This window comes from Geotrypetes seraphini, chromosome 5 (genome assembly GCF_902459505.1).
Source record: "Geotrypetes seraphini chromosome 5, aGeoSer1.1, whole genome shotgun sequence".
NCBI lineage: Eukaryota > Metazoa > Chordata > Amphibia > Gymnophiona > Dermophiidae > Geotrypetes > Geotrypetes seraphini.
The window spans coordinates 115,075,765-115,103,198 of record NC_047088.1 but is presented as its reverse complement, the minus strand read 5'-3'; the positions used below and the strand labels follow the sequence as shown (position 1 = coordinate 115,103,198).

Here is a 27,434-nt window from a genome sequence, read left to right as displayed (position 1 = left end):
TCTCCTCCTCTTGCGTTGTCCCTCCGCTAGGTCCTTCCCCGGTATCGCCTTGTGGATCCTGGGTCTCGTCTACCGACATCCGTCTGTGCTGCTGCTGATTCCGTTCCTCCACCGTCCTATAGGCCTCCTCAATTAATCTCTCGAGGTCCCTCACCTGGTCCACAATGGGGCCTGCTCCGTCTGTGTTCTGGGTAGACCAGCTCGTCTCCTCTGTGGTGCGCAGTTCCTCCAGTCCCTCTAGCTCCTGGACCCTGACCCTCAATCTGCCGACCTCTATCCTCAGGCTTTCCAGTTCCTGACACCGACTGCATATGTACTCCCGCCTTCCCAAAGGGAGGTAGTCGTACATATTGCACTCTGTGCAGTATACTGGAAAGTACCTCTGGGATCCTGGGTCCTCCATCGCTCTTGTGAAGTGCTGGTGTGCTCCTGCTGTGGGTAAGAGAGAGAGTAAGAGAAAAAGGAAAAAGAGAAAAGAAGAGAAAAGTGAATTACTGGGCGTTTCTGGCTCCCTCGCAAGGCTCCTTCGCAAAGGCGCTCTCGCTAAGGCGAGCGCCTTTGCCGCGCGCCGAACGGCTGGGCGCCGTTGGCTCCCTTCTTCTTAAAAGGGAGCCCGGGCGCCGACGCGACCTGTGACGCGGTAGGGGTGGGCGGAGCTACCTCTCACCTCTACAGTGAGCCACCCCGGTTCTTTGTTCTTTTTCCTCTTGGATACCTTGCTGATACGCGGTATATATATGTTTTGCACCTTGGTGACTGTGTCCTTAAAAAGGGAACAAGCTCGCTCTAGCGTTTTTACAGTGCTTATCCTCTTCTTAATCTTCTTCCCCACCATAGAAACATAGAAGATGACGGCAGAAAAGGGCTACAGCCCATCAAGTCTGCCCACTCTGCTTACCCACCCCCTGTCTATGCCCTAATGACCCAATTTCCTTATCTTGACCCTCGTAGGGATCCCACATGGGTATCCCATTTATTCTTAAAGTCTGGCACGCTGTGTGCCTCGATCACCTGCACTGGAAGCTTGTTCCAATGATCAACCACTCTCTCTGTGAAGAAATGCTTTCTGATGTCGCCATGAAATTTTCCGCCCCTGAGTTTGAGCGGGTGCCCTCTTGTGGCCGAGGGTCCCTTGAGAAAGAAAATATCATCTTCCACTTCGACACGTCCTGTGAGGTACTTAAATGTTTCGATCATGTCTCCCCTCTCCCTACGTTCCTCGAGAGTGTAGAGCTGCAATTTGTTCAGTCTCTCTTTGTACGAGAGACCCTTGAGCCCCGAGATCATCCTGGTGGCCGTCCGCTGAACCGATTCAATTCTGCGCACATCTTTACTGTAATGTGGCCTCCAGAATTGCACACAGTACTCCAGATGAGGTCTCAGCATGGCCCTGTACAACGGCATTATGACTTCAGGCTTTCGGCTGACGAAACTTCTATTGATACAACCCAATATCTGCCTTGCCTTAGATGAAGCCTTCTCCATTTGATTGGCAGTTTTCATGTCTGCACTGATGATTACTCCTAAATCTCATTCTGCTGAAGTCCTAGTTAAAGTTTCTCCGTTCAAGAAGTACGTCCTGCATGGATTTCCGCTTCCGAAGTGCATGACCTTACATTTCTTAGCATTGAAGCCTAGCTGCCAGGTTGAGGACCAACTTTCCAATGTAAGCATGTCCTGCGCCATATAATTCTGTAAACTGCATTCACTTACTATATTACATAGTTTGGCGTCATCGGCGAATAGTGTTATTTTACCTTGAAGCCCTTGAGTCAGATCCCCTATGAATATGTTAACATAGTACATAGTAACATAGTAGATGACGGCAGATAAAGACCCGAATGGTCCATCCAGTCTGCCCAACCTGATTCAATTTAAAATTTTTTTTTTTTTCTTCTTAGCTATTTCTGGGCAATAATCCAAAGCTTTACCCAATACTATGCTTGGACTCCAACTGCCAAAATCTCTGTTAAGACTTACTCCAGCCCATCTACACCTTCCCAGCCATTGAAGCCCTCCCCTGCCCATCCTCCACCAAACGGCCATACACAGACACAAACCTGCAAGTCTGCCCAGTAACTGGCCTAGTTCAATATTTAATATTATTTTCTGATTCTAAATCTTCTGTGTTCATCCCACTCTACTTTGAACTCAGTCACAGTTTTACTCTCCACCACCTCTCTCGGGAGCGCATTCCAGGCATCCACCACCCTCTCCGTAAAGTAGAATTTCCTAACATTGCTCCTGAATCTACCACCCCTCAACCTCAAGTTATGTCCTCTGGTTTTACCATTTTCCTTTCTCTGGAAAAGATTTTGTTCTACGTTAATACCCTTTAAGTATTTGAACGTTTGAATCATATCTCCCCTGTCTCTCCTTTCCTCTAGGGTATACATATTCAGGGCTTCCAGTCTCTTCTCATACGTCTTCTGCTGCAAGCCTCCTATCATTTTCGTCGCCCTCCTCTGGACCGCCTCAAGTCTTCTTACGTCTTTCGCCAGATACGGTCTCCAAAACTGAACACAGTACTCCAAGTGGGGCCTCACCAATGACCTGTACAGGGGCATCAACACCTTCTACTGACTGCGCCTCTCTTTATACAGCCCACAATCCTTCTGGCAGCAGCCACTGCCTTGTCACACTGTTTTTTCGCCTTTAGATCTTCGGACACTATCACCCCAAGATCCCTCTCCCCGTCCGTGCATATCAGCTTCTCTCCTCCCAGCATATACGGTTCCTTCCTATTATTAATCCCCAAATGCATTACTCTGCATTTCTTTGCATTGAATTTTAGTTGCCAGGCATTAGACCATTCCTCTAACTTTTGCAGATCCTTTTTCATATTCTCCACTCCCTCTTCGGTGTCTACTCTGTTACAAATCTTGGTATCATCAGCAAAAAGGCACACTTTTGAACAGGATTGGCCCCAGCACCGAACCCTGAGGGACTCCACTAGTCACCTTTCCTTCCTTCGAGCGATTTCCATTAACCACCACACTCTGGCGTCTGTCCGACAGCCAGTTTCTGACCCAGTTCACCACTTTGGGTCCTAACTTCAGCCCTTCAAGTTTGTTCAACAGCCTCCTATGAGGAACTGTATCAAAGGCTTTGCTGAAATCCAAGTAAATTACATCTAGCATATGTCCTCGATCCAGCTCTCTGGTCACCCAATCAAAAAATTCAATCAGGTTCGTTTGGCACGATTTACCTTTTGTAAAGCCATGTTGCCTCGGATCCTGTAACCCATTAGATTCAAGGAAATACACTATCCTTTCTTTCAGCAACATTTCCATTATTTTTCCAACAACTGAAGTGAGGCTCACCGGCCTGTAGTTTCCTGCTTCATTCCTGTGACCACTTTTATGAATAGGGACCACATCCGCTCTCCTCCAATCCCCAGGAATCACTCCTGTCTCCAGAGATTTGTTGAACAAGTCTTTAATAGGACTCGCCAGAACCTCTCTGAGCTCCCTTAATATCCTGGGATGGATCCCGTCTGGTCCCATCGCTTTGTCCACCTGCAGTTTTTCAAGTTGCTCATAAACACCCTCCTCCGTGAACGGCGCAGAATCTACTCCATTTTCTCGTGTAACTTTGCCAGACAATCTCGGTCCTTCTCCAGGATTTTCTTCTGTGAACACAGAACAGAAGTATTTGTTTAGCACATTTGCTTTCTCCTCATCACTCTCCGCATATTTGTTCCCAGCTTCTTTTAGCCTAGCAATTCCATTTTTTATCTTCCTCCTTTCACTAATATATCTGAAAAAATTTTTATCTCCCTTTTTTACATTTTTAGCCATTTGTTTTTCCGCCTGTGCCTTCGCCAAACGTATCTCTCTCTTGGCTTCTTTCAGTTTCACCCTGTAGTCCTTTCTGCTCTCCTCTTCTTGGGTTTTTTTATATTTCATGAACGCCAACTCTTTCGCCTTTATTTTTTCAGCCACTTGGTTGGCTGAGGAACCGTATCGCCTTCCTTTTTCTCTTGTTTTTATTGATTTTCTTCACATAAAGGTCCGTAGCCATTTTTATCGCTCCTTTCAGCTTAGACCATTGTCTTTCCACTTCTCTTATGTCCTCCCATCCTAACAGCTCTTTCTTCAGGTACTTTCCCATTGCATTAAAGTCCGTACGTTTGAAATCTAGGACTTTAAGTATCGTGCGGCCGCTCTTCACTTTGAAAAGGAGTGGACCCAGGACTGAGCCCTGCGGCACTCCACTGGTCACCTCTGATGTTTTAGAGAGGGTACCATTAACCACCACCCTCTGAAGTCTGCCACTCAGGCAATCATTGACCCATGCAGTTAGTGTCTCTCCTAACCCCATCGATTCCATCTTGCTTATCAGCTTTACTGAAGTCCAGGTACACGACATCCAAAGACTCTCCCAAGTCCAACTTTCTTGTTACCCAATCAAAGAAGCTGATGAGATTGGATTGGCAGGACCTACCCTTGGTGAATCCATGCTGACTGGGATCCCGAAGATTCCCTTCATTCAAGATCGTGTCCAATTTGCTTTTAATTAGTGTTTCCATGAGTTTGCACACTATTGATGTGAAACTCACTGGTCTATAATTCGCAGCCTCTGCCCTGCAACCCTTTTTATGCAGAGGAACGACATTAGCTAATTTCCAGTCCAGGGGAACTTTCCCCTTAATTAGGGAGAGATTGAATAGCTCAGCCAACGGTTTCACCAGGACATCGCTCAATTCTCTGAGCACTCTTGGGTGCAAATTGTCTGGTCCCATGGCTTTGTTCACCTTGAGTCTTGCCAATTCACTGTAAACTTCACCTGGTGTGAACTCAAAATTCTGAAACGGGTCTTCTGTGCTTTGTGTTGCCTTCAACTGCGGACCGTGTCCCGGTGCCTCACAGGTGAAGACTGAGCAGAAGTATTCATTCAGTAGTTCGGCTTTATCGGAATCTGCTTCTACGTAACTTCCGTCCGGTCTTCTAAGGCGTACTATCCCGCCTGTGTTCCTTTTTCTGTCACTAATATACCTGAAGAAGGATTTGTCCCCCTTTTTTAATTTTTTTTGCCAGAATTTCTTCCACTCTAAGTTTTGCCTCCCTAACTGCCATTTTGACCACTGTAGACCTGGTCCTATATTCTACTTTTGCCTCTCTTTTCTCCGTGCGCTTGTAGGAGAGAAACGCTTTTTTCTTCTCCTTAATGAGGTGCGAGATCTCCGATGTGAACCATTGGGGTTTATTGTTTCTTTGTCGTTTATTTACTGATTTTATGAAGTGGCTAGTTGCTTCATGTATGGTTGATTTCAGTGTTAACCACTTAGCTTCTACATCATCGGTCTCCGCTTGGTCCTGCAGCGTCCGATGGATGAAATCTCCCATGCGGGCGAAGTCTGTGCCCCGGAAATTGAGTACCTTTGTTTTCGTGTTTGATCTAGGGAAGCCTTTCCTAAGGTTGAACCATACTATGTTGTGGTCACTGGAGGCTAGCGTATCTCCTACTGAGACCTCTGAGACGCTTTCCCCGTTGGTGAGTACCAGGTCGAGGATTGCCTGGGCCCTAGTGGGCTCCGTTACCATTTGTTTGAGACGTGCTCCCTTTATGGAGGTTAAGAGCCTCCTGCTACCGCTGGTTGTCGCTGAAAATGAGTTCCAGTCTGCCTCAGGCATATTGAAGTCCCCTAGCAGTACAGCTTCTCCTCGTAGAGTGATATTCTCTATGTCTTCAATTAATTCTGCGTCCATGTCTTCCAGTTGTCTTGGGGGTCTGTATACCACACCTAGATACAGGCATTTTTCTATGCCTCTTGCCAGGTTTACTCAGAGGGACTCCCCGGTGTACTTGGCATCTGTGATCCTGGTGGTTTTGATGTCCTCTTTAATGTATAGAGCTACCCCCCCCCCCCTCCTAACCTGCCCTCTCTGTCCTGACGAAGTAGATTGTAGCCCAGTATAGCCATATCCCACCCATGTGAGTCCGTGAACCAAGTTTCAGATATTGCCACCACATCTAGGTCGGCATTCCTTATTTCAGCCTCCAATTCTAGAATTTTGTTTCCTAAACTGTGTGCATTGACATACATGGCCCTCCATATCTTGTGTTTGCTAAGTCCCTGTGAGGCGTATCCTACCCGAGTCGGTGTGACTCCTAAAGAACTGTTTGCAATGTGGGCACTTACCTTGGACATGGAAGCGGAGTTTCGACTCACCTCATCAGGATAATTCTTTTCTGCACTAATATGTGAATGGGTACCGTCCCCCGACTTACCTAGTTTAAAGCCCTGTGAAGCAGGCAGGCTAGTCGGTGTCCGAAGACGTTCTTACCCCTACTGGTCAGATGGAGTCCGTCTGGTCCCTGAAGTCCTTGTAGCGCTTCCCCATGGTTTAGGAATCTGAAGTTCATATCCCGGCACCATCCCTGTAGCCAGTCGTTCATCCTCTGGATACATTCATCTCTGGCTCTTCCCTTGCCTCTAACTGGGAGGATCGATGAGAAAACCACATGAGCTCTTGTCCGCTTCAGCCTCTCACCCAGTGCTCCAAAGTCTCCATGAGTCTTATCCCTTCATAATTCCCTTTTCGGAAGTTCAGTGCCGTTGCCGTCGTTCTGGACCGATGTTTCGCCCCTGCGTCCAGGTCGAAGCGGATCATGTTGTGATTTCCCTTTCCCAATGTCTCTTTGCAGTCCATTTAGAATTAAGGCCAGAATTGCATTTCCTCTTGTATTTTCCTTGACAAGTTGTTCCAGGAAGGAATCGCCTACAGCATCCAGGAACTTGGTCTCCCTAGCGCAGCCGGATGTACCTAGGTTCCAGTCTATTCCCGGATAGTTGAAGTCACCCATGATAACTGCATTGCCTCCCTTGCAGTTTCGTTTAATCTCATCCGTCATTTCTCCATCAATTTCTTCGGACTGCCCTGGGGGGTTGGTAGTAGATGCCAATCTTTGTTTCCAGTCCATTTGCTCCCGGAATTTTGACCCATAGAGACTCTAACTTATCCGTTTGTTGTGGCGTGTTCTCTTCAGTAGATTCAATTCCCTCTTTGATGTATATGGCTTTGCCCCCACATTTTTAAGCCACTCTGTCTCTGCGGTATAGTTTGTATCCCAGTAACACAGTGTCCCAGATGTTTTCCTCAATCCACCATATTTCCGTGAGAAACGACTTCAGAGCCCTGGGTGAGAAACTGAGGAGGATGAATGTGCAGGTGGTCTTCTCCTTGATCCTCCCAGTAAGGGCAAGGGCAGTGCCAGGGAGGATCGCATCCAGAGGGCAAATGACTTGCTGCAGGGATGGTGCAAGGAGATGAATTTTGGGTTCTTGCACCACGGAGAGGCACTGCAAGGACTACAAGGATCAGACAGGCTACACCTGACTAGAAGAGGGAAGAACGTCCTTGGACACCGTCTAGCCCGCCTACTACACAGGGCTTTAAACTAGGTAAGTTGGGGGAGGGTATGGGCACAAGCAACCCACTGGGCGAGCTAAGCTGCCAATAATTTTTTCAGACTAAGGAAAGTAAACACTGCATTTCTGAGTCAGGGGCGAGTATACATACTTTCAAATCTGGGGTTGGGTCACATTGTAATTCTGGGTCTAGGGGGAGTACACATTGTATTTCTGGATCTAGAGGGAGTACACATTGTAATTCTGGGCCCAGCGAGAGAACATACATTGCAAGTTGCACTAAAGGAGTTCAAGTAGCCCTAGCGGGAATACCCCCACAGGGTACACACATTTTCAAGTCTGGGATAGGAACACACTGTAGTTCTGGGTCTGGGGAGTCCGGGATAGATGCACGTTGTAGCTCTGGGACTAAGGAAAGTTCAAAACATGTGAATAATGCTAAAGCTATCCAAGTAGCTCAAGCGGGAACATCCCCACTGAGACGTAACAAACATACAACATGGAGGGCTATGTACGTAAACGCCCACAGTCTGGGAAACAAGATCCTGGAATTAGAAACAGAAATGAGGAATGCCGACCTGGATGTGGTGGCGATATCTGAGACCTGGCTCACGGACTCCCACGGGTGGGACATGGTCATACTGGGTTACAACTTGCTCCACCGGGACAGGGAGGGCAAAATGGGAGGAGGTGTAGCATTATATACTAAAGATGACATTAAAGTCACCAGAATCACAGATGTCCAATACACTGGGGAATCCCTTTGTGTAAACCTGGCCAGAGAGAAGGACAAATGCCTGTATCTCGGCGTAATATACAGACCCCCTAGACAACAGGATGACCTAGATATGGAATTAATCGGAGATATAGAGAATATCACCTTGCGTGGGGACACAGTATTGTTAGGTGACTTCAACATGCCTGAGATGGATTGGGACACGCTTTCCTCTGCTTCCGGCAGCAGCAGGAGGCTATTACATTCTATGAAGGGAGCAAGACTCAGGCAATTGGTGTTGGAACCAACAAGGGATCAGGCAATTCTGGACCTGATACTTACCAATGGAGAAAGTGTCTCAGAGGTCTCGGTGGGCGACATGTTGGCCTCCAGTGACCACTAAATTTACTACACTGACCAAGGTCCTCAAATTCAAGGACACAAACTTCAAAGAAATGAGAGACTTCATTCACCAGGCGCTACAAAGCCAAGCAGGAATCGATAACGTGGAAGAAATGTGGTCGACTTTGAAAGCCACCATACAGGAAGCAACAATCCGCTATGTTAAATCAGTAAGTAAACGGCGAAGAAACAATAAACTTCAATGGTTCTCTGCGGAGATTTCGGCCCTCATCAAGGAGAAGAAAAAAGCATTCATCTCTTACAATCAGGGAAACAGGACTCTAGGGAAGTCTATCTGGCCAAGTCAAAAGCCGTCAAAACAGCAGTTAGGGAGGCCAAATTCCACTTGGAGGAGTTTCTAGCGAAGAACATCCAAAAAGGAGATAAATCCTTCTTCAGGTATATCAGTGAAAGAAATAGGAACTTAGGCGGGATAGTACGTCTTAGGAAACCAGACGGAGACTTTGTAGAAACGGACTTGGAAAAAGCCCAACTGCTATGTATGGCCGTTTGGAGGAGGATGGGCAGGGGAGGGCTTCAATGGCTGGGAGGGTGTAGATGGGCTGGAGTAAGTCTTAACAGTGATTTCGGCAGTTGTAACCCAAGCACAGTACCGGGTAAAGCTTTGGATTCTCGCCCAGAAATAGCTAAGAAGAAAAAAAAAAAAATTTAAATTGAATCAGGTTGGGCAGATGGATGGACCATTCGGGTCTTTATCTGCCGTCATCTACTATGTTACTATGCTAAATGAATACTTCTGCTCAGTCTTCACCCGCGAGGCGCCGGGACTCGGCCATCAGCTACAGACAAGGGTTGACGCAATTGACCCGTTTAGTAATTTCAAGTTTACACCGAGGGTGTCTACTGCGAGCTGTCCAAGCTTAAGGTTAACAAGGCAATGGGACCTGACAACCTACATCCCAGGGTGCTCAGGGAGTTGTGTGATGTCTTGGAGGAACCGCTATCCGCGCTCTTCAGTCTATCCCTTAGTACGGGCAACGTCCCATTGGACTGGAAGACGGCTAACGTCATTCCACTCCACAAGAAAGGATCCAAGATGGATACGGCAAACTACAGACCGGTGAGTCTAACATCAATAGTGTGCAAACTAATGGAAACTCTAATCAAACGCCAATTGGATACGATCCTGACCGAGGAGAATCTACGGGATTCCCGTCAACATGGATTTACTAAAGGGAGATCCTGCCAATCCAACCTGATCAGCTTCTTTGACTGGGTGACGAGGAAGCTGGATGTTGGGGAGTCCCTGGACATCGTATACCTGGACTTCAACAAAGCATTCGATAGCATACCACACCGCAGGTTGCTGAGCAAGATGAGTTTTATGGGATTGGGCGATACATTGACCAAATAGGTTGGGAACTGGCTTGGAGGTAGGCTTCAGAGGGTGGTGATGAACGTCACCCCCTCCGAAATGACGGAGGTGATCAGTGGGGTGCCGCAGGGCTCGGTCCTGGGCCCGATCCTTTTCAACATCATTATAAGAGACTTAGCGGAAGGGCTGCGAGGTAAAATGACATTATTCGCCGATGACGCCAAACTGGGCATTGTAGTGGGCAAAAGCACAACGGACATAGATTCAATGCCCGACAACATGATGCACGACCTACTACTACTGGAGCGCTGGTCTAGGTCCTGGCAACTTAGCTTCAATGCCAAAAAATGCAGTCATGCACCTGGGCAGCCAAAATCCATGCAAGACTTACACCCTTAATGGTGAGATCCTAACAAGAACTGAAGCAGAACGAGACTTAGGGGTGATCGTCAGTGAGAACATGAAGACTGCCAATCAAGTGGAGCAAGCTTCATCCAAGGCAAGGCAAATCATAGGTTGCATACGCAGGAGTTTCGTCAGCCGTAAGCCTGAAGTCATTATGCCATTATATAGATCCATGGTGAGGCCCCACCTGGAGTACTGTGTACAGTTCTGGAGGCCGCATTACCGCAAAGATGTGCGGAGACTTGAGTCGGTCCAGAGAATAGCCACCAGGATGGTCTCGGGACTCAAGGATCTCCCTTACGAGGAACGGCTGGATAAATTAAAGCTATACTCACTCGAGGAACGCAGAGAGAGGGGTGACATGATTGAGACATTCAAGTATCTCACAGGCCGCATCGAGGTGGAAGAAGATATTTTCTTTTTCAAGGGTCCAGCGGCAACAAGGGGGCATCCGTGGAAAATCAGGGGCGGGAAACTGCAAGGGGACACCAGGAAATTATTTTTTACTGAAAGGGTGGTTGATCGCTGGAATAGTGTTCCACTTCAGGTTATTGAGGCCAGCAGCGTGCCTGATTTTAAGGCCAAATGGGACAGACACGTGGGATCTATTCACAGAGAAAGGTAGGGGAGGGTCTTTTGGTGGGCAGACTAGATGGGCCGTGGCCCTTATCTGCCGTCTATTTCTATGTTTTTATGTTTCTAACGTTATCTTTTTGTGCCATAGCTTCTAATTCACCCATCTTATTCCTAAGGCTGCTTGCGTTCGTGTACATACATTTGAGTTTGCGGCCTGTTCCTTTCTTGCATTTCCTTCCCCCTTGTGTCCCTTCCGATCTGTCTTGCTTGTGATCTGGTGAGTCTTCCCCTCTATCTTCTTGCATAGTATCCTCTGGGTATACTGGTTCTCGAATCATCCACTCTCTCACTCGATCGACTGTCGGCTTTCCCCTTCTTCCTAGTTTAAAAACTTCTCAACTTCTCTCTTGATGTTGCTTGCAAATAGCCTCATTCTGTCTCTGCTGAGGTGGAGTCCATCCTTTCTGAATAGCTTGCTCTTCCCCCAGAATATTGTGCACGATGTGGAATCCTTCTTCCTCACAACAGCGCCACATCCACGCGTTGACTGCTTGCAGCTCCATCTGCTTTTTCTCGTCAGCCCTGGTACTGGCAGGATCTCCAAGAACACTATCCTCTGCGTTCTGGTCTTCAGCTTCCTTTCTAGCATTCGGAACTGGTCCTTCATTACTTCCCTGTTGTAGTTCCTGTTGTTCACGTTGTTTGTCCCCACATGGATCACCACCGCAGTATCTTCTTCCACACTGTCGATGATCCTATCGAAGCAGCTCACTATGTCTTCTACTTTGTCTCCCAGTAGACAATGCCACCAGCCGATCCAGTCTTCCTCCCGCTATGTGGATGTTGACTTGTCTGATGATGGAGTTCCCCATGACGATTGCTGTCCTCTCTATCTTCTCCTGATTCTCCAGCCGCAGGTCTATGTCCCTGGTGTATTTCCATCTCTCTAGCCGTTGGTCCGTAACCTTTGTTCTCGCTTCTGTGTTACCCATTTCTTTGTGGTGGTTGTCCGTCGGGTGATCCACACTCTCTAGGTGTATCTCGGCAGTTCCACTGTTGTAGGTAATTTTCCATGGCCTTTCCCTGTATGCCTCCCTGTATGCCTCCTCTATGAACCTCTCCAGCTCTCGGATTTCTTCCTCAATGGTGTCCTCTGTCTTGATGTTCTCTGCATCTTTGCCTTCCTCCTCCACTGTTTGAAGTGCCTCCAGTTTCAGTAATATGTCCTCCAGGAGTCTGACTTGTTTCTTCAGGCTATCCAGATCTCCGCATCAAGCGCATAAGCAAGACTGCCTTCCAGAGGGGAGGTAGTCATACATATGGCAGACGGTGCAGAAAACCTGGTATCTCAACATCCTGCTTCTGTCTGCTGCTTCCATTGCTGCTTGCTTGCCGGTCTGCTGTGGATGTCTTCTGTGTCTGCTGTGGCTGTCCTTTGCGCCTGCTGTGTCCTCTGCGACTGCCTGGCTGTGTGCCCTCTGTATCTGTCTGGCTGTGTGTCCTCTGCGCCTGTTGTGTCCTCTGTACCTGCTATGGCTGCCTGGATGTGTGTCCTCTTCGCCTGCTGTGTCCTTTGTGACTGCCTGGCTGTTTGTCCTCTGCGCCTGCTGTGTCCTCTGTACCTGCTGTGTCTGCCGGGTTATGTGTCCTCTGTGCCTGCTGTGGTCTCCTTCTGCTCTCCTTTAGCAGTGGCTCGTCCATTCTCAAGGCCCTTCGCAAAGGCACTCTCACTAAGGCAAGCACCTTCGACACGCGCCGAACAACTGAGCACCGTTGGTTCTCCCCTTTTAAGGGGGAGTTTCGGTGATCAACATTGGGGGTGGTCGCCGTACATGAAGTAGGACACGTTACTACTAGAGAGGGTCCAAATAAGAATGACTGAAATGGTTAAGAGACTGGAGGAGATGCCGTACAGTGAGAGATTAGAGAAAACTGAGCCTCTTCTCCTTTGAAAAGAGGGGACATGATTGAAACATTCAAAATAATGAAGGGAATAGACTTAGCAGATAAAGATAGGTTGTTCACCCTTTCCAAGGTAGAGAGAACGAGAGGGCACTCTCTAAAGTTAAGAGGGAATAGATTCCGTACAAACGTAAGGAAGTTCTTCTTCACTCAGAGAGTGGTGGAAAACTGAAATGCTCTTCTGGAGGCTGTTATAGGGGAAAACACCATCCAGGGATTCAAGACAAAGTTAGACAAGTTCCTGCTGAACCAGAACCTATGCAAGTAAGGCTAGACTCAGGGCACTGGTATTTGACCTAAGGGCCACCACGTGAGCGAACTGCTGGGCACAATGGATCACTGGTCTGACCCAGTAGTGGCAATTCTTATGTCCTCCCTCCGCTGTCAGGCTCTGCACCCAGCTCCCTTCGTGCCAGGCCCTGCACTTAGCACCCTTCCCTCCCTCCCCTATCAGGTACAGCACCTTTCCTTCCCTCCCTCCCCTATCAGGCACTGCACCCTTCCCTCCCTTCCTCCCCTGTCAGGCTGTGCACCCAGCACCCTTCCCTCCCTTGTCAGGCTCTGCTTCCTTTCTTCCCCTGTCAGAATCTGCACCCTCCCTCCCAGGCTCTGCCTTCTGTTCCCCCTCCCTGCCCTATCCTCATACCTCTGCTGATCCCTGGTGGAGGTGCAGCGGGCAGGAGCAAGGTTTCTGAACTCCTGCCCCACTGCTATCTGGCTGTGCAGATCCAGTTTCTTCGGCTGAACAGCACAAGCAGGAGTGCAATTTGATGATGCTGCTCGGCGCTGAGCGGCTTCCTTACTGGCTCAATTCGCGGGAGCCAGTAAGGACACCACTCAGCTCCAAGCAGCAGCACCAAATTGCGCTCCTGCTCGTGCTGCTCTGCGGCCGAAAAAACTCGATCTGCGGCAACCGGTTAGCAGCAGGGCAGGAGTTCGGAAAGCTAGCTCTTGCCCGCTGCACCTCCACCAAGGATCAGCAGAAGGCCTGATGCACCTTCACCAGGAATTAGCAGAGGTATGAGGATAGAGCAGGGAGGAGGGGGCGTTAGCTCGAATATAAACCAGGACCCCCATTTTTGGGCCCCCAAATCCCAGTATATATTTGAGTATATATGGTTGTTTGATTGATGAGCTGTCCTAAAATGCAATATTGTGTTACAAAATACCAATGAAAACGAAAGATTGTTACTTACCTTTGCTAATCTTCTTTCTTGTAAATATCCTCTGGAACATTCACCATAGGGTTGTGTAACTCTTTCAGCCTGGACTGCAGGGAACTCACAATCAAATTGTAGCCCCTCCCTCTGGTGACATATACCTAGACACTTTCCTGGACTTCCAGTCGGTACCAAATCCAGGTAGATCTAGTACAAACAGGAAATACAAGAAGAGAGAGAGGGGTTCGGGGACTCCCTGCTACAAATCAATTCTGCTCATGAGAAACAAATTCAAAACAAGTACACTTCTCCTTCTGTTTTCACTGTGATAGGGGATTAACAGGCCCATGAATACAGAAAAACCGCAAATAACTCTTTCATATTTTTTTCGCTGTTTTCTATTTAAAAACATCGTGAATATGGTGAAACCGTGAATAACATGGTGGGAGACCTAGCCTGTTCCTGAAGGAAAAGCAAAACACGGTGAAGAAAGGCTGGGAATCAGCAATTTTCTCTGTAAATGCTTAGAATCAGCGATTTCTCTATGCAAGCTGACATAATTTGGGGGGAGGAGTCAGCAAGCTATGAATAATCGAAACCGATTTTTCAAATTAAGGGGATCAATAAGTACAAGGGGGCACTCAGAGAAATTGAAAGGGGGGAGAGGTTTAGAACAAACGCCAGGAAGTTCTTTTTCACTCAGAGGGTGGTGGATACATGGAACGCGCTACCAGAGGATGTGATAAACAGGAGCACGCTACAGGGATTCAAAGAAGCTTTGGATAGGTACTTGGAAGACAAAGGGATTGAGGGGTACAGATAAGAGTAAAGGTAGATTATAGGGATGGGATTAGAGGTAAGTTACAAAATTAATCAGGGACCACTGTTCAGGCACTAGGCCTGATGGGCCGCCGCGGGAGCGGACCGCTGAGCAAGATGGACCTCTGGTCTGAGTCAGCGGGGGCAACTTCTTATGTTCTTATGTTCTATGGGCTGCCGCCAACCAAGACAGCTTCACACCCAGTGACTCCCACTGGGGATTCAAGAGAGGAGGGACAGCTGAAGAGGGTGGAGTTGAGCTGTGGCCCACAGGATCACATCTATGGTCAACCATAAGACCCAGTACCTGCAGGTACTGCCAGGTCGTCAGAGCAGAACATCCAACATGGCCCGAATGGTACTCCGTAATTTGAATTTTCTGGAGTCTAGCAGAAACACCTGGTTCCTGCCCTTGTGGAATAGGACGTCCAGATACTCCAAATCCTGCGGTGGCTCTACAGATTGATCATCCAGCCGAGATGCTCCAGCAGAAGCACCACCGGGTGAACCGCCTTGTGGCCCACCTCAGATCAGCCAGTTATCCAGGAATGGATGGACTAGCACACCCTGCAAGCGCAGGTGGCAGCTACTATCACCATGATCTTGGTGAAGGATCTGGGTGCTGAGGCCAGCCCGAAGGGTAGATCTGTGAATTGGAAGTGCCGCCTGAGCACGTGGAATCTCGGAAACCTCCTGTATTCCGGAAAGATTGGGATGTGGAGGTATGCATCCGTGAGATCCAAGGAAGCCAAAATCTCCCCAAGCACCACTGCTGCCACAACTGAATACACTGTTTCCATCTAGAAACATGGAACTTGCAGGAAGGAATTCACTGCCTGTAGGTCCAGAATACGTCTCCAAACTGCAGAGCCTTTCTTTGGCACAATGAAATATATCGAGTATCTCCCTGAGCCCAGGTTGTCTTTTGGAACAGGGTCTATTGCTGCCAGATCTAGCAATCTGTGAACCGTGGCCCGCACACGGGCTCTTACTGGATTTCCCGTGAGTGAAATCAGGAAGAAATCCAATGGGGTCAGAAAAACTGCAGTTGGAGACCCTCTCTGAGCACTTCGACCACCCATCGGTCTGAAGTCACCCACTGCCATTCTGGTAGGTATGCCAAAAGTCCCCCTCCTCCCACCCGATCCGAAGGAGAGGCTTCAGAATCCTGGCATCAGAGCTGCTTCTTAGAGGGGGCAGGAAGACGTAGATTGGAAGACTGTTGTCATGCCGGACCTCCAAAGCAAGATCTGGATGGGGCACCAAATCATTGTCCTGTCGCCGGGGGTCTAGCGTACTGGTGAGGGCGCTGACTGGAATGACAATTCTGCCGTCCCGAACTCCGTGCTGGGCAAGGCTTAGAACTGGGCAGCACCTTTGGCTTACGGTTCTGAACACTGGTCATCCAGACCCTGGCCTAACAAGAGCAAACCTTTGCAAGGCAACCTGTTCAGTGTAGTCTTGGAGGAAAATCAGTGGACCACTGACCGATCCACAGTACTCACCGTGCTGACACTGAATAAGCTCCAAGCTTAGCTAAAAAAACTTTCATCATATCATAGAGGGCATCCGCCCACTAATTCACCCCAGAAACCAGGAGACTTAGTCTCGAAGGACAACCTCCTCGGGATCTTGGCCCAGTAAGGTGTAATACGCACAGGCAACAAAGGCGGTGGCTGCTGTATCTCTCACTCTTGTCACCGCGGAAAAGAAAAAGCGCTTGAGGATGAAATCCACTCGCTTGTCCTGAACATCCTTCAGGACAACCCCTTCAACCGAGGGTAAGAAGGTGTGTTTAGTGACCTGCGTCACAGCCGAAACTACTGTCAGTGGCACCAGTGAGGTGAATTCCAGGCCCATGGGAAACAAATGCGCCATGTCCCTAGCATCTGTAAGGGGACCTTCTGGTGACTCCCAGACCCCTGAGAGAATCCTATCCAAATCTGGATTGTCCGGAGAGGAAGCGGACAACTGATCACTCATGAAGGAACAGTCAGCCTGTTCCTTGTTCTGAAATCAGGTTCAGGAACCTTAGGACTCAGAAATAAGGTCAGGCAAACAGCCAGATTTAAGTAGCCTGTGCACAGCCGGGACAGCCCCAAGAACTGGAGACCCGCTGGCAGAGGGATCCAGAAGATCCACTAGTTAGCCACATCGGTGTAAGCTTCAGAAAAAAACCTGCAACAGCAAAGAGACAGAAACTGAGGCAGAAGCGATGGCGGGGAAAAAGAACAGAGAAAGGCAGGAATCCAGAGGAGGGCAGATCCCTTCTGCTGCACTGGATTCTGAGTGGAAGAAGCCTGCACAGCCTTTTTAACCAGAAAAGCCTGACACATCACCTTTACAAATTCAGGTGGAAAATAAACATCGGCGGCAAGGGCTGCTCTGCGTAGCTCAGGTTTATAGCGCTTAGCAGCAGAATGACCCTGTCCCTTGGAACTGCACTTGCGTTTCTTTGCAGCGCCATTCGCACCCTTTTTGAGGGGTTCCGGACATGCCAAACGTGTCTCCGGTAGAAGAGGAGATAAGGGGGGCCTCTCTGGAGGAGGGAAGTGCAGAATCTGCGCACGCCTCACCCCCCCCCCTCACGGTCTGTGGCGCATGTGATTCAAGGTTGAGAAACCGCCAGCTATCCACCACAAACAAGGCAAGAATTCATGCCATTAAGTCTTGAGGAGGCCATCTGAGAAGGTTAGAGCGAAAACGAAGCTCCTAAGTGCAAAAAATAAACTTTTAAAAAGTTTGAAGACTATCCAAGATGGCCACCGCGGGTGCTGATTTTGGCCTAAAACAGCCCAAGAAAAACACAAGGAACCCGGTAAAATGGTGATTTTGATTTTTCAGAGGTTGGGGAGGGGGGGATAGGGCATGCAGGGAAAACACCCAAAACCCAGTTTTAAAGAACCCCCAAAATCACCAATGCAAGCATGCGTAGAGTGACTCACAGTGTCTATGCTTCTTTAACAGAAACGGCAGGCAAACTAACAAGCAAGCATGGAGATCTATTACCTCAGGAACCTGGGGATAACTGGATTTCTCACATCTTCTGACTGCCTCACCTGCCCGGTCACCCCAGTCAGTGACTATTCGGACCTCTAGCACAATCAGGGCAGGTACGCAGTCTGGTCCCGGTCCCGATCCCGGTCGTGCCTTCATGGAACTGTGCAGCCTGCACTCAACCCCATAGCAGACAAACCCAGGGTGAGTTAGCTCCCGATCCCAGAGCCCTGATCTGTCCTGCAGGCTGTCCAAGGGGCTTACTGCAGTTCTACTAACAGGGCACCCCCCCAAAAGCAGACTTTCACAAAAATATCTGTGATCTCCTGCCGAAGGATTACCCTGCGGGATGAATCTGCAGCACCAGGGCAAGTCCTGCGCCAAAAACAAATTAAAGTGACTAAAAATTGAAAATTAATCACGAACAGAAGAGACATGACCCTGCAGCTAGGCTGCAGGAAACTAGACTGGAAGTCCAGGGGAATGTCTAGGGATATGACACCAGAGGGAGGGGCTAAATTAGATTGTGAGTTCCCTGCAGTCAAGGCTGAAAGGGTTGCACAACCCTATAGTGAAGCTTCCAGAGGTTATTGTACAAGAATGATACACAAACTGATGCATAACTTAAAAATAGGATGTGATAGACAAAAACTTTTCAGTTTTAAAGTCAGCATGTGGCCCTTGTTAAAGTGCAGGTGACAGAACTCCAGTAGCAAAATGCTTGTTGACCAGTGTAACTGATAAAACTGAGGTGCTCTTATCCTAATCTAATAGATCTCAAGTAATTTCATTGACCACATTTGGCACAGAGGGGAAACCCCATGAAAAGACCCATCAGTTTCACAAATGGGTCAGATTAGTACTTGGTGATTGTGGTTCCAGAATATTACATTTCCTCTAAAAATGACCATGAATTTCTTTGGGAGAAGCATGTCCAACTTTTGTAAGTTAGAAACTTTGCAGAGTGGAAAATACCAGGGAAATTTTCAAATTGCCTCACCTGCACTTTTCTGTTCATAGTCAAAGAGCTAACACACACAAATAAGCATGTGCACCGAGGAATTGGAAAGAAGTGCATGAGCCATGCTCCACATGCTTTTCTACCTTGTTATTATATTTTTATATTTTTTTTGTTTTTTATTTTGCTCACTCTTAGCATTATATTTTACTGTGGAAATAATCAATGTGAGCTACTGTTATTTTAGCACAGCATCTTATCACATAACTTGTGATAAAATAACCTGACTTAACAGTTGATAATATTATTAACTTCACCCTGATTGGTTTGTGTATTAACTTCTATACTATATTTATAAAAATTCTAATGAAAATGTTTAAAGAATGAATATTCAAAATAATGACCATCCTAAATAAGATATCTCTATGATTGGCATTGGGTTGGAGAGTGTGGTGCAGTGGTTAGAGCTACAGCCTCAGTACCCTGAGGTTGTGGTTTCAAACCCCACGCTGCTCCTTGTGACCCTGTGCAAGTCACTTAATCCTCCACTGCCCCAGGTTCATTAGATAGACTGTGAGCTCACTGGAACAGATGGGGAAAATGCTTGAAATATCTGTATGTAAAACCGCTTTAGTGTGGTTGTAAAACTACACAAAGGTGGTATACAAGTCCCAATCCCTATCCCCTATATATCCTTATAAATATGGTCAAAATAGCTGGGGGATATTGCCTCAATACCTGTGTTTAGGTTCTGCCTTCTTTTCTTTAAAAAAAAAAAAAAAACCAACAAAACTTACCTCTCTTGACTCTTTCTGAACTTTCCAAGCTGAGCAGTAGGGATGCATGCTTTTACTAGGTCTAAATTGAGGCTTGCATGAAGGCAGTATTGTAACTAATCTGAGGATGAGGCACATCTATATTTTGATCATTTCTGTATATGTTTTGTAGGGAATATAATGATTGATTATACGTATGTGGAATGCACATCAGCAGTGATGCAAGCACTAAAACATTTCCAGGACCACTTTCCAAAACACAGAACCCAGGAAATCAGGTAAAACTAATGAGAGACAAAATGCAAGAAATGGGGCAAGTCTCTTCTACCATCTTCACATGCCCCTACTCCTATTATCAAGTATAAAGCTGACAGGAGGTTGCTGCTGAATGTCTGCATAAAACAATAATAATAATTTATTTCTTGTATACCGCTATACCAAAAGTTCAAAGCGGTTCACAACAAAGTTGATAGTGCAGTCTTGGGGTCAGCTTCTCATGGACCTGATGACCACAAGTGTCAACGCCAAAACGCCCCGCTTCTTCAGTAGTTGCAGAGACGGTCAGGCAGAGGGCCTGGATGCTCTGTTTCAACCATGGCCAACGGATGGGCTGTTGTATGTGTTCCCTTCGTGGCCATTAGTGGGCAGAGTTCTTCGCATAAATTCGCAATCCGGTTCTCGTGGTTCTGTTGGCTCCAGATTATCCTCGAAGACCGTCGTACGCGGATCTGGTGAGGCATCTGGTGGCGGATCCTCTTCCTCTCTTGGACTACCTTCTCACTCAGAGTCCCATTCCAGTGTTCGATCCAGGTCCCTTTGTCTTGGCTTGGCTCTTGAAAGGGGGTCGCCTAGGTAAGAAGGGGTATTCAGATAAAGTGATTTTAACTCTATTGGGGTCTCGGGCTTATGTGAGGGTTTGGTGTATATTTGAAGAGTGGTGTGATGCTTGTGGAGTGGTCTCTTTTCGCGCTTCCCTTAGAGTTCTTGCAGGATGGCCTGGAAATGGGACTGGCTTGGTCTTCTCTCTGGGTTCAGCTGGCGGCCTTGTCAGCCTTTCGTTGGTTGTTGAAAGGTCAGCATTTGACTGCCATTACTGATGTGATTCGCTTCTTGCCAGCCAAATTGCTCAAGCCTCCCGTACGACCCTCTGCTCCATCTTGGAATCTGAATCTGGTTCTGCCAGTTCTAGTGCGCCCTCCTTTTGAACCGTTGGGCGACTGCTCTTTGAAGTACCTTACTTTTAAGGCAGTCTTCTTGGTGGCCATTACTTAAGCTAGACGTGTTTCTGAACTGCAGGCTTTATTTTGTAGGGCTCCCTTCTTGGAATTTTCTAGGGAGCGAGTTGTCTTGAGGCCTGTTCCTTCTTTTCTGCCAAAAGTAGTTTCTCCTTTTCATGTCAATCAATCTGTAGTCCTCCCGGTGTTGGGTAGTCAGGAGGGCTCTTCTGAGCAAAGACAGCTGTGCAAGTTAAATGTCAGTCAGGTCCTTCACTCTTATGTGCAGAGGATCCAGGGGATCAGGAAATCAGATCATCTCTTTGTCATTCTAGCAGGTCCTCAGAAGGGGGATGGTGCTCCTAAGGCTTTTGCACATTGGATCAAGGAGACTATTGCTTCCGTTTATCTTCTGAAGAAGAAGCCTGTTCCAGAATTTCTCAAGGCTCATTCCACTAGGGGTCAGGCAGCTTTTGGGCTGAGTCTTCTCTCTTGCATCCAGTGGATATTTGCAAGTCTGCAGTTTGGTTTCCTCTGCATTCATTTGTTCAAGCGCGTTGGGACGCGGTATTCGGTGAACGTGTTCTGGTGTCGGTCCATCAGTGGTCCCACCCTTCATGGGTACTGCTTTGGTATGTCCCATCCGTAAAGGAACTATACCGATCTATCAAGCGATACAGAAGGAGAAATTAGGTTCCTACGTGCTAATTTTCTTTCTGTTAGCTTGTAGACTGGTATAGTTCCCAACCCTATCTGTCTTTGAGCGGTGATTGCAGGTTTTTGCTCACGTGCAGATTTTGAATTTTTCTGCAGGTTCTAGTATTTTTCTAGGGCCGAGGAGAATTAATAACAGCGGCGATGGCTCAGCTAGCTTAGCTGGTGAGCTGTGGGATGTTTTATTTCCAGAATAAAGTTATCTACATGTTCCAACAGTTATTTAAAGATGTTTGTTATTTTCTTACACTCCTGTTTGGAGTGTCATTTACTGTTTTCATTTAAGAATTTTCCTAGGTTCTGCTTGGCTATTTGACAGACTGGATTAGTAGAAGGGATGCTATACTGATATACAAGTTTGATCTCAGTCTCTACCTGCTGGTAGCAGTGAGGTATGATACCCATTCATAAAGGATCTATACCTGTCTACAAGCTAACAGAAAGAAAATTAGCAGGTAAGAACCTAATTTTTCCCTTCCCGTACTGCCGGAATGGCTGGGAATTCCTTTACCGTGGCTCCTGGCTCGCCTGCTTTAGCAGCTGGGAAAGTTCAAGCTTCCCAGACGCTACAGGCCTATGGAGCCCCGATTTTGGCAGTTTCTGCTCTGGTTTCGACGGGAGAAGGTCACCTGAGGACACTAAGATAATAGAGAAACAGGAGCAGGATTGTGCTGGGTCCCCTGCTGTGGCAGGGAGTCCCTTGGGGCCGCCAGGGGTTTTCCCCCCTGAATTTGTTTTAACACTTTGCAAGGCTTATGTGCTTGTGGTTGGAAGTCCTGTTTCCACTCTGGGGGTCTCAGGGAGCAGGGGGGGGGGGTTGGTGCCCTCAACATCTCTAATTCGGCCTCAGACAGCGCTGGTTTTCCCTCCTCTCTCATCCAAGCGGCCTCGTGTCTCTTGGGATGAGGATTTTTGTCACAAGGAGCAGGATGTAGTTGATGAGGACCTGGACCTTTGGGGAGAACTCCAGGATCCTCTTGGGGGTCGGATTCTGCCAGCGATGGGTTTGAGTGCCTGCCTGCTGGCAGGGATACATTCGTGGTGCACATTTTTCAACAGGACGAGCTTCATGAGCTAATTCTTCAGGTTTCCTCTGTTTGAGGTTTGAGTACACCGTGTCAGAGCCCCCGCGGACAGTGGACCCCTTGCTCAGGTGGATCCACTCTGCTTCCCGCTCTTTCCCTATGCATCAGGATATTCGGGATATGCTCGCACAGTGGCAGGTGTCGGAGGTGCCCTTTCGTTTTACGCATTTATGGCCTGTTTGTAACCCATCCCAGAATGGGATCGAGACACTTTGAAGTCACTGGTAGTGGGCGCAGTGGTCTCAGTCATCACAAAGCGGCATACCCTGCCTGTGGAGGGCAGTTCTGCATTGAGGGACCCTGAGGAACGTAAGTTGGAGTTCCGCCTTAAGCAGAGTTTTGATGTTACAGCTCTGGCAGTCCAGGTGGCAATGTGTGGCAGGCTGTTTGATCGGGTGCGTTCTCGCTGGGCCGAGCGTGTCCTTGGCCGTGAATCAGATAATTGGGACTTAGTAGAGCAGGAAGTTGCCAAAATTGAGATGGTTACCTCTTATCTCTCGGATGCCATGTATGACCTCTTGCGAGCTTCTGCTAAGTCTATGGCTTTTGGAGTGGCAGCACGTCGTACCTTGTGGCCTCGAGCATGGTCTGTGGATGCGGCGTCCAAAGCTAAGCTGATGAAATTCCCCTTTAGGGACAAGTTAGTTCAGACCTTAACAGATTCTAAAGTGCCTTGTTTGCCTGAAGTTAGAGTTAGGCTGCTGGCTCGGGGTGGTGTTGCTCAAGTGTGCGGGCATGATTTCCGCAGTTTCCGCTCTGGTTCCTTTCAGGCCACTGGGTCTCCCCGAGGCCGGTTCTTCTAGGTCATGAAGTCCTTTCGATAGGCCCGCCGGGGTGCTGGAAGTGCCCCCGCCGGTTCTTCTGCAGCCTGTCCTGCCCAATGACTCCTTGCTGGAGCCCACTCTGGTTCTGGTGGGTGCACGGCTGCGCGTTTTTTTTTATCCAAAGTTGACAGAGTTCAAATTCGATCAGTGGGTTCTGTAGGTGATTTGGGCCAGTTATGCTCTGGAGTTTGCCCGTTCATTGCTAGAACACTTTCTTCCTTCTCAGATGGCGTGGAAGCAGCAGGCCTTTCGACAGACCCTATAAAGATTGCTGGATCTCAAAGCAGTGTGCCACCTCAGGAGTGTTGCACCAGCAGGTACTCAGTTTACTTTATGGTGCCCAAGAAAGAGGGGACCTTTCGGCCCATCTTAGATTTGAAAGAGGTCAACAGGGCTCTCAAAGTTCCATCTTTTCGTATGGAGACTCTGTAGTCTGTCATCCTGGTGGTTCAGTCGGGGAAGTATCTGACTTCTCTCGATCTGACAAAGGCTTATTTATATGTTCCAATTCGGGTCTCCCACCAGCGTTTCCTTCGCTTTGCGATCTTGGGTCAGAACTTTCAGTTCTGTGTGCTTCCTTTTGATCTGGCCACGGCTTTGCGGATGTTCACCATGGTGGTTCTGGTGGCGGCGTTGCGCAAAGAGGGCATTCTAATTCATCCTTACCTGGATGACTGATTGATTTGAGCAAAGTTGTTCCAGGAGAGCATATGGATCATGGCTCGGGTGGTGGATTTACTGCACTCGCTGGGCTGGGTTGTCAACCTATTCAAGAGTCTGTTGGAACCATCTCAGTGCCTAGAGTACCTTGGGGTTCTGTTCGACACCTCCTTGGGGAAGGTCTTCTTCTCAGAGGCCCGGGTAAGCAAATTGCAATCTCAGATTTGCCTGCTTATGGTGTCCCGGTGTCCTCTGACGGAGGATTTCCTCCAATTCTTGGGGTCAATGGAGGCTTCCCTAGATGTAGTGAGGTGGGCTCGTGCCATATGCGTCCTCTTCAGTATGTTCTTCGGAGGTGGTCACCCCAGAGGCACGATCTGGACTTCCCTGTTCCTTTTTGGGGCTTAGCTCGCTGCAGTCTGCGTTGGTGGCTCCAGACCTCATCTACTACAAGGGACGAGTCTGGACCAGTCGCAGTGGACGGTGCTTCTCATGGATGCCAGTCTTTTCGGTTGGGGAGCTCAGTGTCCAGGTCACTCAGCTCAGGGTACCTGGTCCAAGGAGGAGGTTTCTTGGTCGATCAATGTCTTGGAGACCAGAGCCATCCGTCTGGCGCTGTTAACCTTCCAGTCCTTACTGATGGGCAAGTCAGTCAGGGTTCTTTCGGATAATGCCATGGCGATGGCCTACGTCAATCGGGGGCACCAAGAGTTCTCTGATGGCGCATTACCGTAAAGATGTGCTTCGAGCCGAGTCGGTCCAGCGTATGGCCACTAGAATGGTCTCCGGACTCAAGGGTCTCTCATACGAAGAAAGACTGGGCAAATTGCAGCTCTATACTCTAGAGGAGCGCAGGGAAAGGGGTGACATGATTGAGACATTTAAATACGTCACAGGTCGTGTCGAGATGGAAAACGACATATTCTTTCCCATGGGACCCTCGGTCACAAGGGGGCACCCGCTTAAACTCAGAGGAGGGAAATTTAGTGGTGACGCCAGGAAGTACTTCTTCACGGAAAGGGTGGTGGATCATTGGAACAAACTTCCGATGCAGGTGGTCAAGGCCACCAACGTGCTCGACTTTAAGAATAGATGGGATATCCACGTGGGATCCCTACGAGGGTCGAGCTAAGGAACTAAGTCATCAGCACTCAGACTTAATGGGGTGGGTCAGTAGAGTGGGCAGACTTAATGGGGTGGGTCAGTAGAGTGGGCAGACTTGATGGGCTGTGGCCCTTTTCTGCCGTCACCTTTCTATGTTTCTATGAAGTGGCTCTGCTCATGGTCTAGGCAGAGTTTCATCTTCAGGACCTCTCAGCCTCCCACATAGCAGAAGTGGAGAATGTTCAGGTAGACTTTCTCAGTCGTCACGTTCTAGATCCTGGAGAGTGGTGTCTAGGTCATGCAGCCTTCCAGTTCATAGTGCAGACTTGGGGTTAGCCCCTCATGGACCTAATGGCCACAGGTGTCAATGCCAAATCACCCCACTTCTTCAGTCATTACAGAGATGGTCGGGCTGAGTGGCTAGATGCTCTGGTTCAGCCTTGGTCGACAGATGGGCTTCTGTACGTGTTTCCTCTGTGGCCCTTGGTGGGCAGAGTTTTGTGCATGGTTTTGATGGCCCCAGACTGGCCCAGGTGTTCGTGGTATGCAGATCTGGTTCGGCATCTGGTGGCGGATCCTTTTCCTCTCTCGTCTGACCTTTGGATGCAGGGTTCCATTCCAGTGTTTGATCCGGGTCCCTTCTGTCTTACGGCTTGGCTCTTGAAAGGGAACACCTAGGTCAGAAGGGGCATTCAGATAAAGCCCAAGATTGTGATCAACCTATTGGGGGAAATGCTGCTGGGTCCTGCCTTCACAGAAACAGAAAGTAGGCAGGACCCGGCAGGAAGAAGAACAAATGCTTCACTAACCTGTCTCCCGCATTAGCCCGTAGCGAACGCTTGCTTCAGGGCTCTCAACATGTGCGTGCCGGCTTCCCTTCCCCCCCCCCCGGACATAACTTCCGGTTTCGGAGGGAAGAGAAGAGAAGCACACGTTAGAGCCCGGAGCATAAGTTCGCTACTGGCTGAAATCTCCAAGCCGTTTTATTTTGGGGGTTTTTAATGTTCAGCAGCAGCAGATGACAGCTGGGCGGACCGCCCAGCTAAAAGGCCCTAGGGAAAACACTGGAGAGGAAGGCTGATCGGCCCGTAGATCAGGACGGCAACACGAGTTATCACGGAGCTCGGGATGGGCTCCGCGATCGACTCACGTTGCCTTCCTGAGCTACTGGTCAATCGCGATCAACGTATTGGGCACCCCTGGTCTAAACTAAACTAAACCTTAAGTTTATATACTGCATCCTCTCCATAATTATAGAGCTCAGCACGGTTTACAAGAGTTTAATATTGGAGGGAATAACACATTGGGTATGGAGGTTGAGTATAGGGGGAGGAGAGCATTACATTTTTATGAAAAGCCTAGTTTTCAGGTGCTTACAGAATAGTTGGAAGGCGCATTTAAAATGGACCCTGGAAATTATTGGGAGCCAGTGGAGTTTGGACAGAAGTGGGGAAACATGATCAAATTTGTGTTTTGCGAAGATCAACTTGGCCGCAGTGTTCTGAATTAGTTGAAGTCTTTGAAGACTTTTTTTTAAAAACTTAAATAGATGGAATTACAATAATCTAGTCTGGAGAGGATGATGGATTGAACAAGGATGGCAAAATGTTGTTGGCGGAAGCAGGATCTCACTTTCCTCAGCATGTGGAGGCTAAAAAAGCATGATTTTACCAAGGAGTTGAGGTGGTCATTGAAAGAAAGAGAAGAGTTGATGATGATGCCTAGAACTTTGCTTGAGAACTCAAGCTGCAGTGTGGCGCCAGAGGGCAGTGTGAAGAGGGTGGGCAGCTGTTCTAATTTTGTTTCGAGCCAGAGAAGTTTTGTTTTGGACTCCTTCAGTTTAATTTGAACTGAGAGGATTGGAGTTTCGTTATGCAAGTTGTTATGTTATCAGAGAGGTTGGTAAGGTTCGAGTCTGTCTCGAGAAAGACAAGGATGTCATCAGCATATGTATAGATTGTTTCAAGGGAAGATTGATGGAAGATTTTCAGGGAAGACATGTAGATGTTGAAGAGAATAGGGGATAGGGGTGAATTATGTGGTAAGCAAATTAATGGAAACACTTATGTGGTAAGCAAATTAATGGAAATACTTTTAAAACAGAATGGTGACGTTTCTGGAATCTGGTGGATTACAAGAACAGAGACAACATGTATTCAGTAGAGGTAAGTCTTGTCAGACAAATCTGATCAATTTCTTTGACTGGGTGACAAGGGAATTGGATAGAGGATGTGCGCTAGATGTGGTGTATTTAGATTTTAGCAAAGCCTTTGACGGTGTTCCACACAGACATCTAATAAATAAATTGAGTGCCCTCGGGATGGGTCCCAAAGTGACGGGCTGGGTCAAGAA

At 48.1% G+C, this 27,434-nt stretch overlaps 1 protein-coding gene across 6 annotated transcripts in view; it reads left to right on the top strand.

The window, feature by feature from the left end:
- LSS (lanosterol synthase) overlaps window positions 1–27,434 on the top strand; it is a 375,740-nt gene that overhangs the window by 233,530 nt on the left and 114,776 nt on the right. For all 6 annotated transcript variants that reach the window (XM_033947192.1, XM_033947191.1, XM_033947187.1 and 3 more), the window contains exon 17: window positions 19,654–19,759. In XM_033947192.1, coding sequence (XP_033803083.1) covers window positions 19,654–19,759 — 106 coding nt within the window. The remainder of the gene's footprint in view (window positions 1–19,653; window positions 19,760–27,434) is intronic.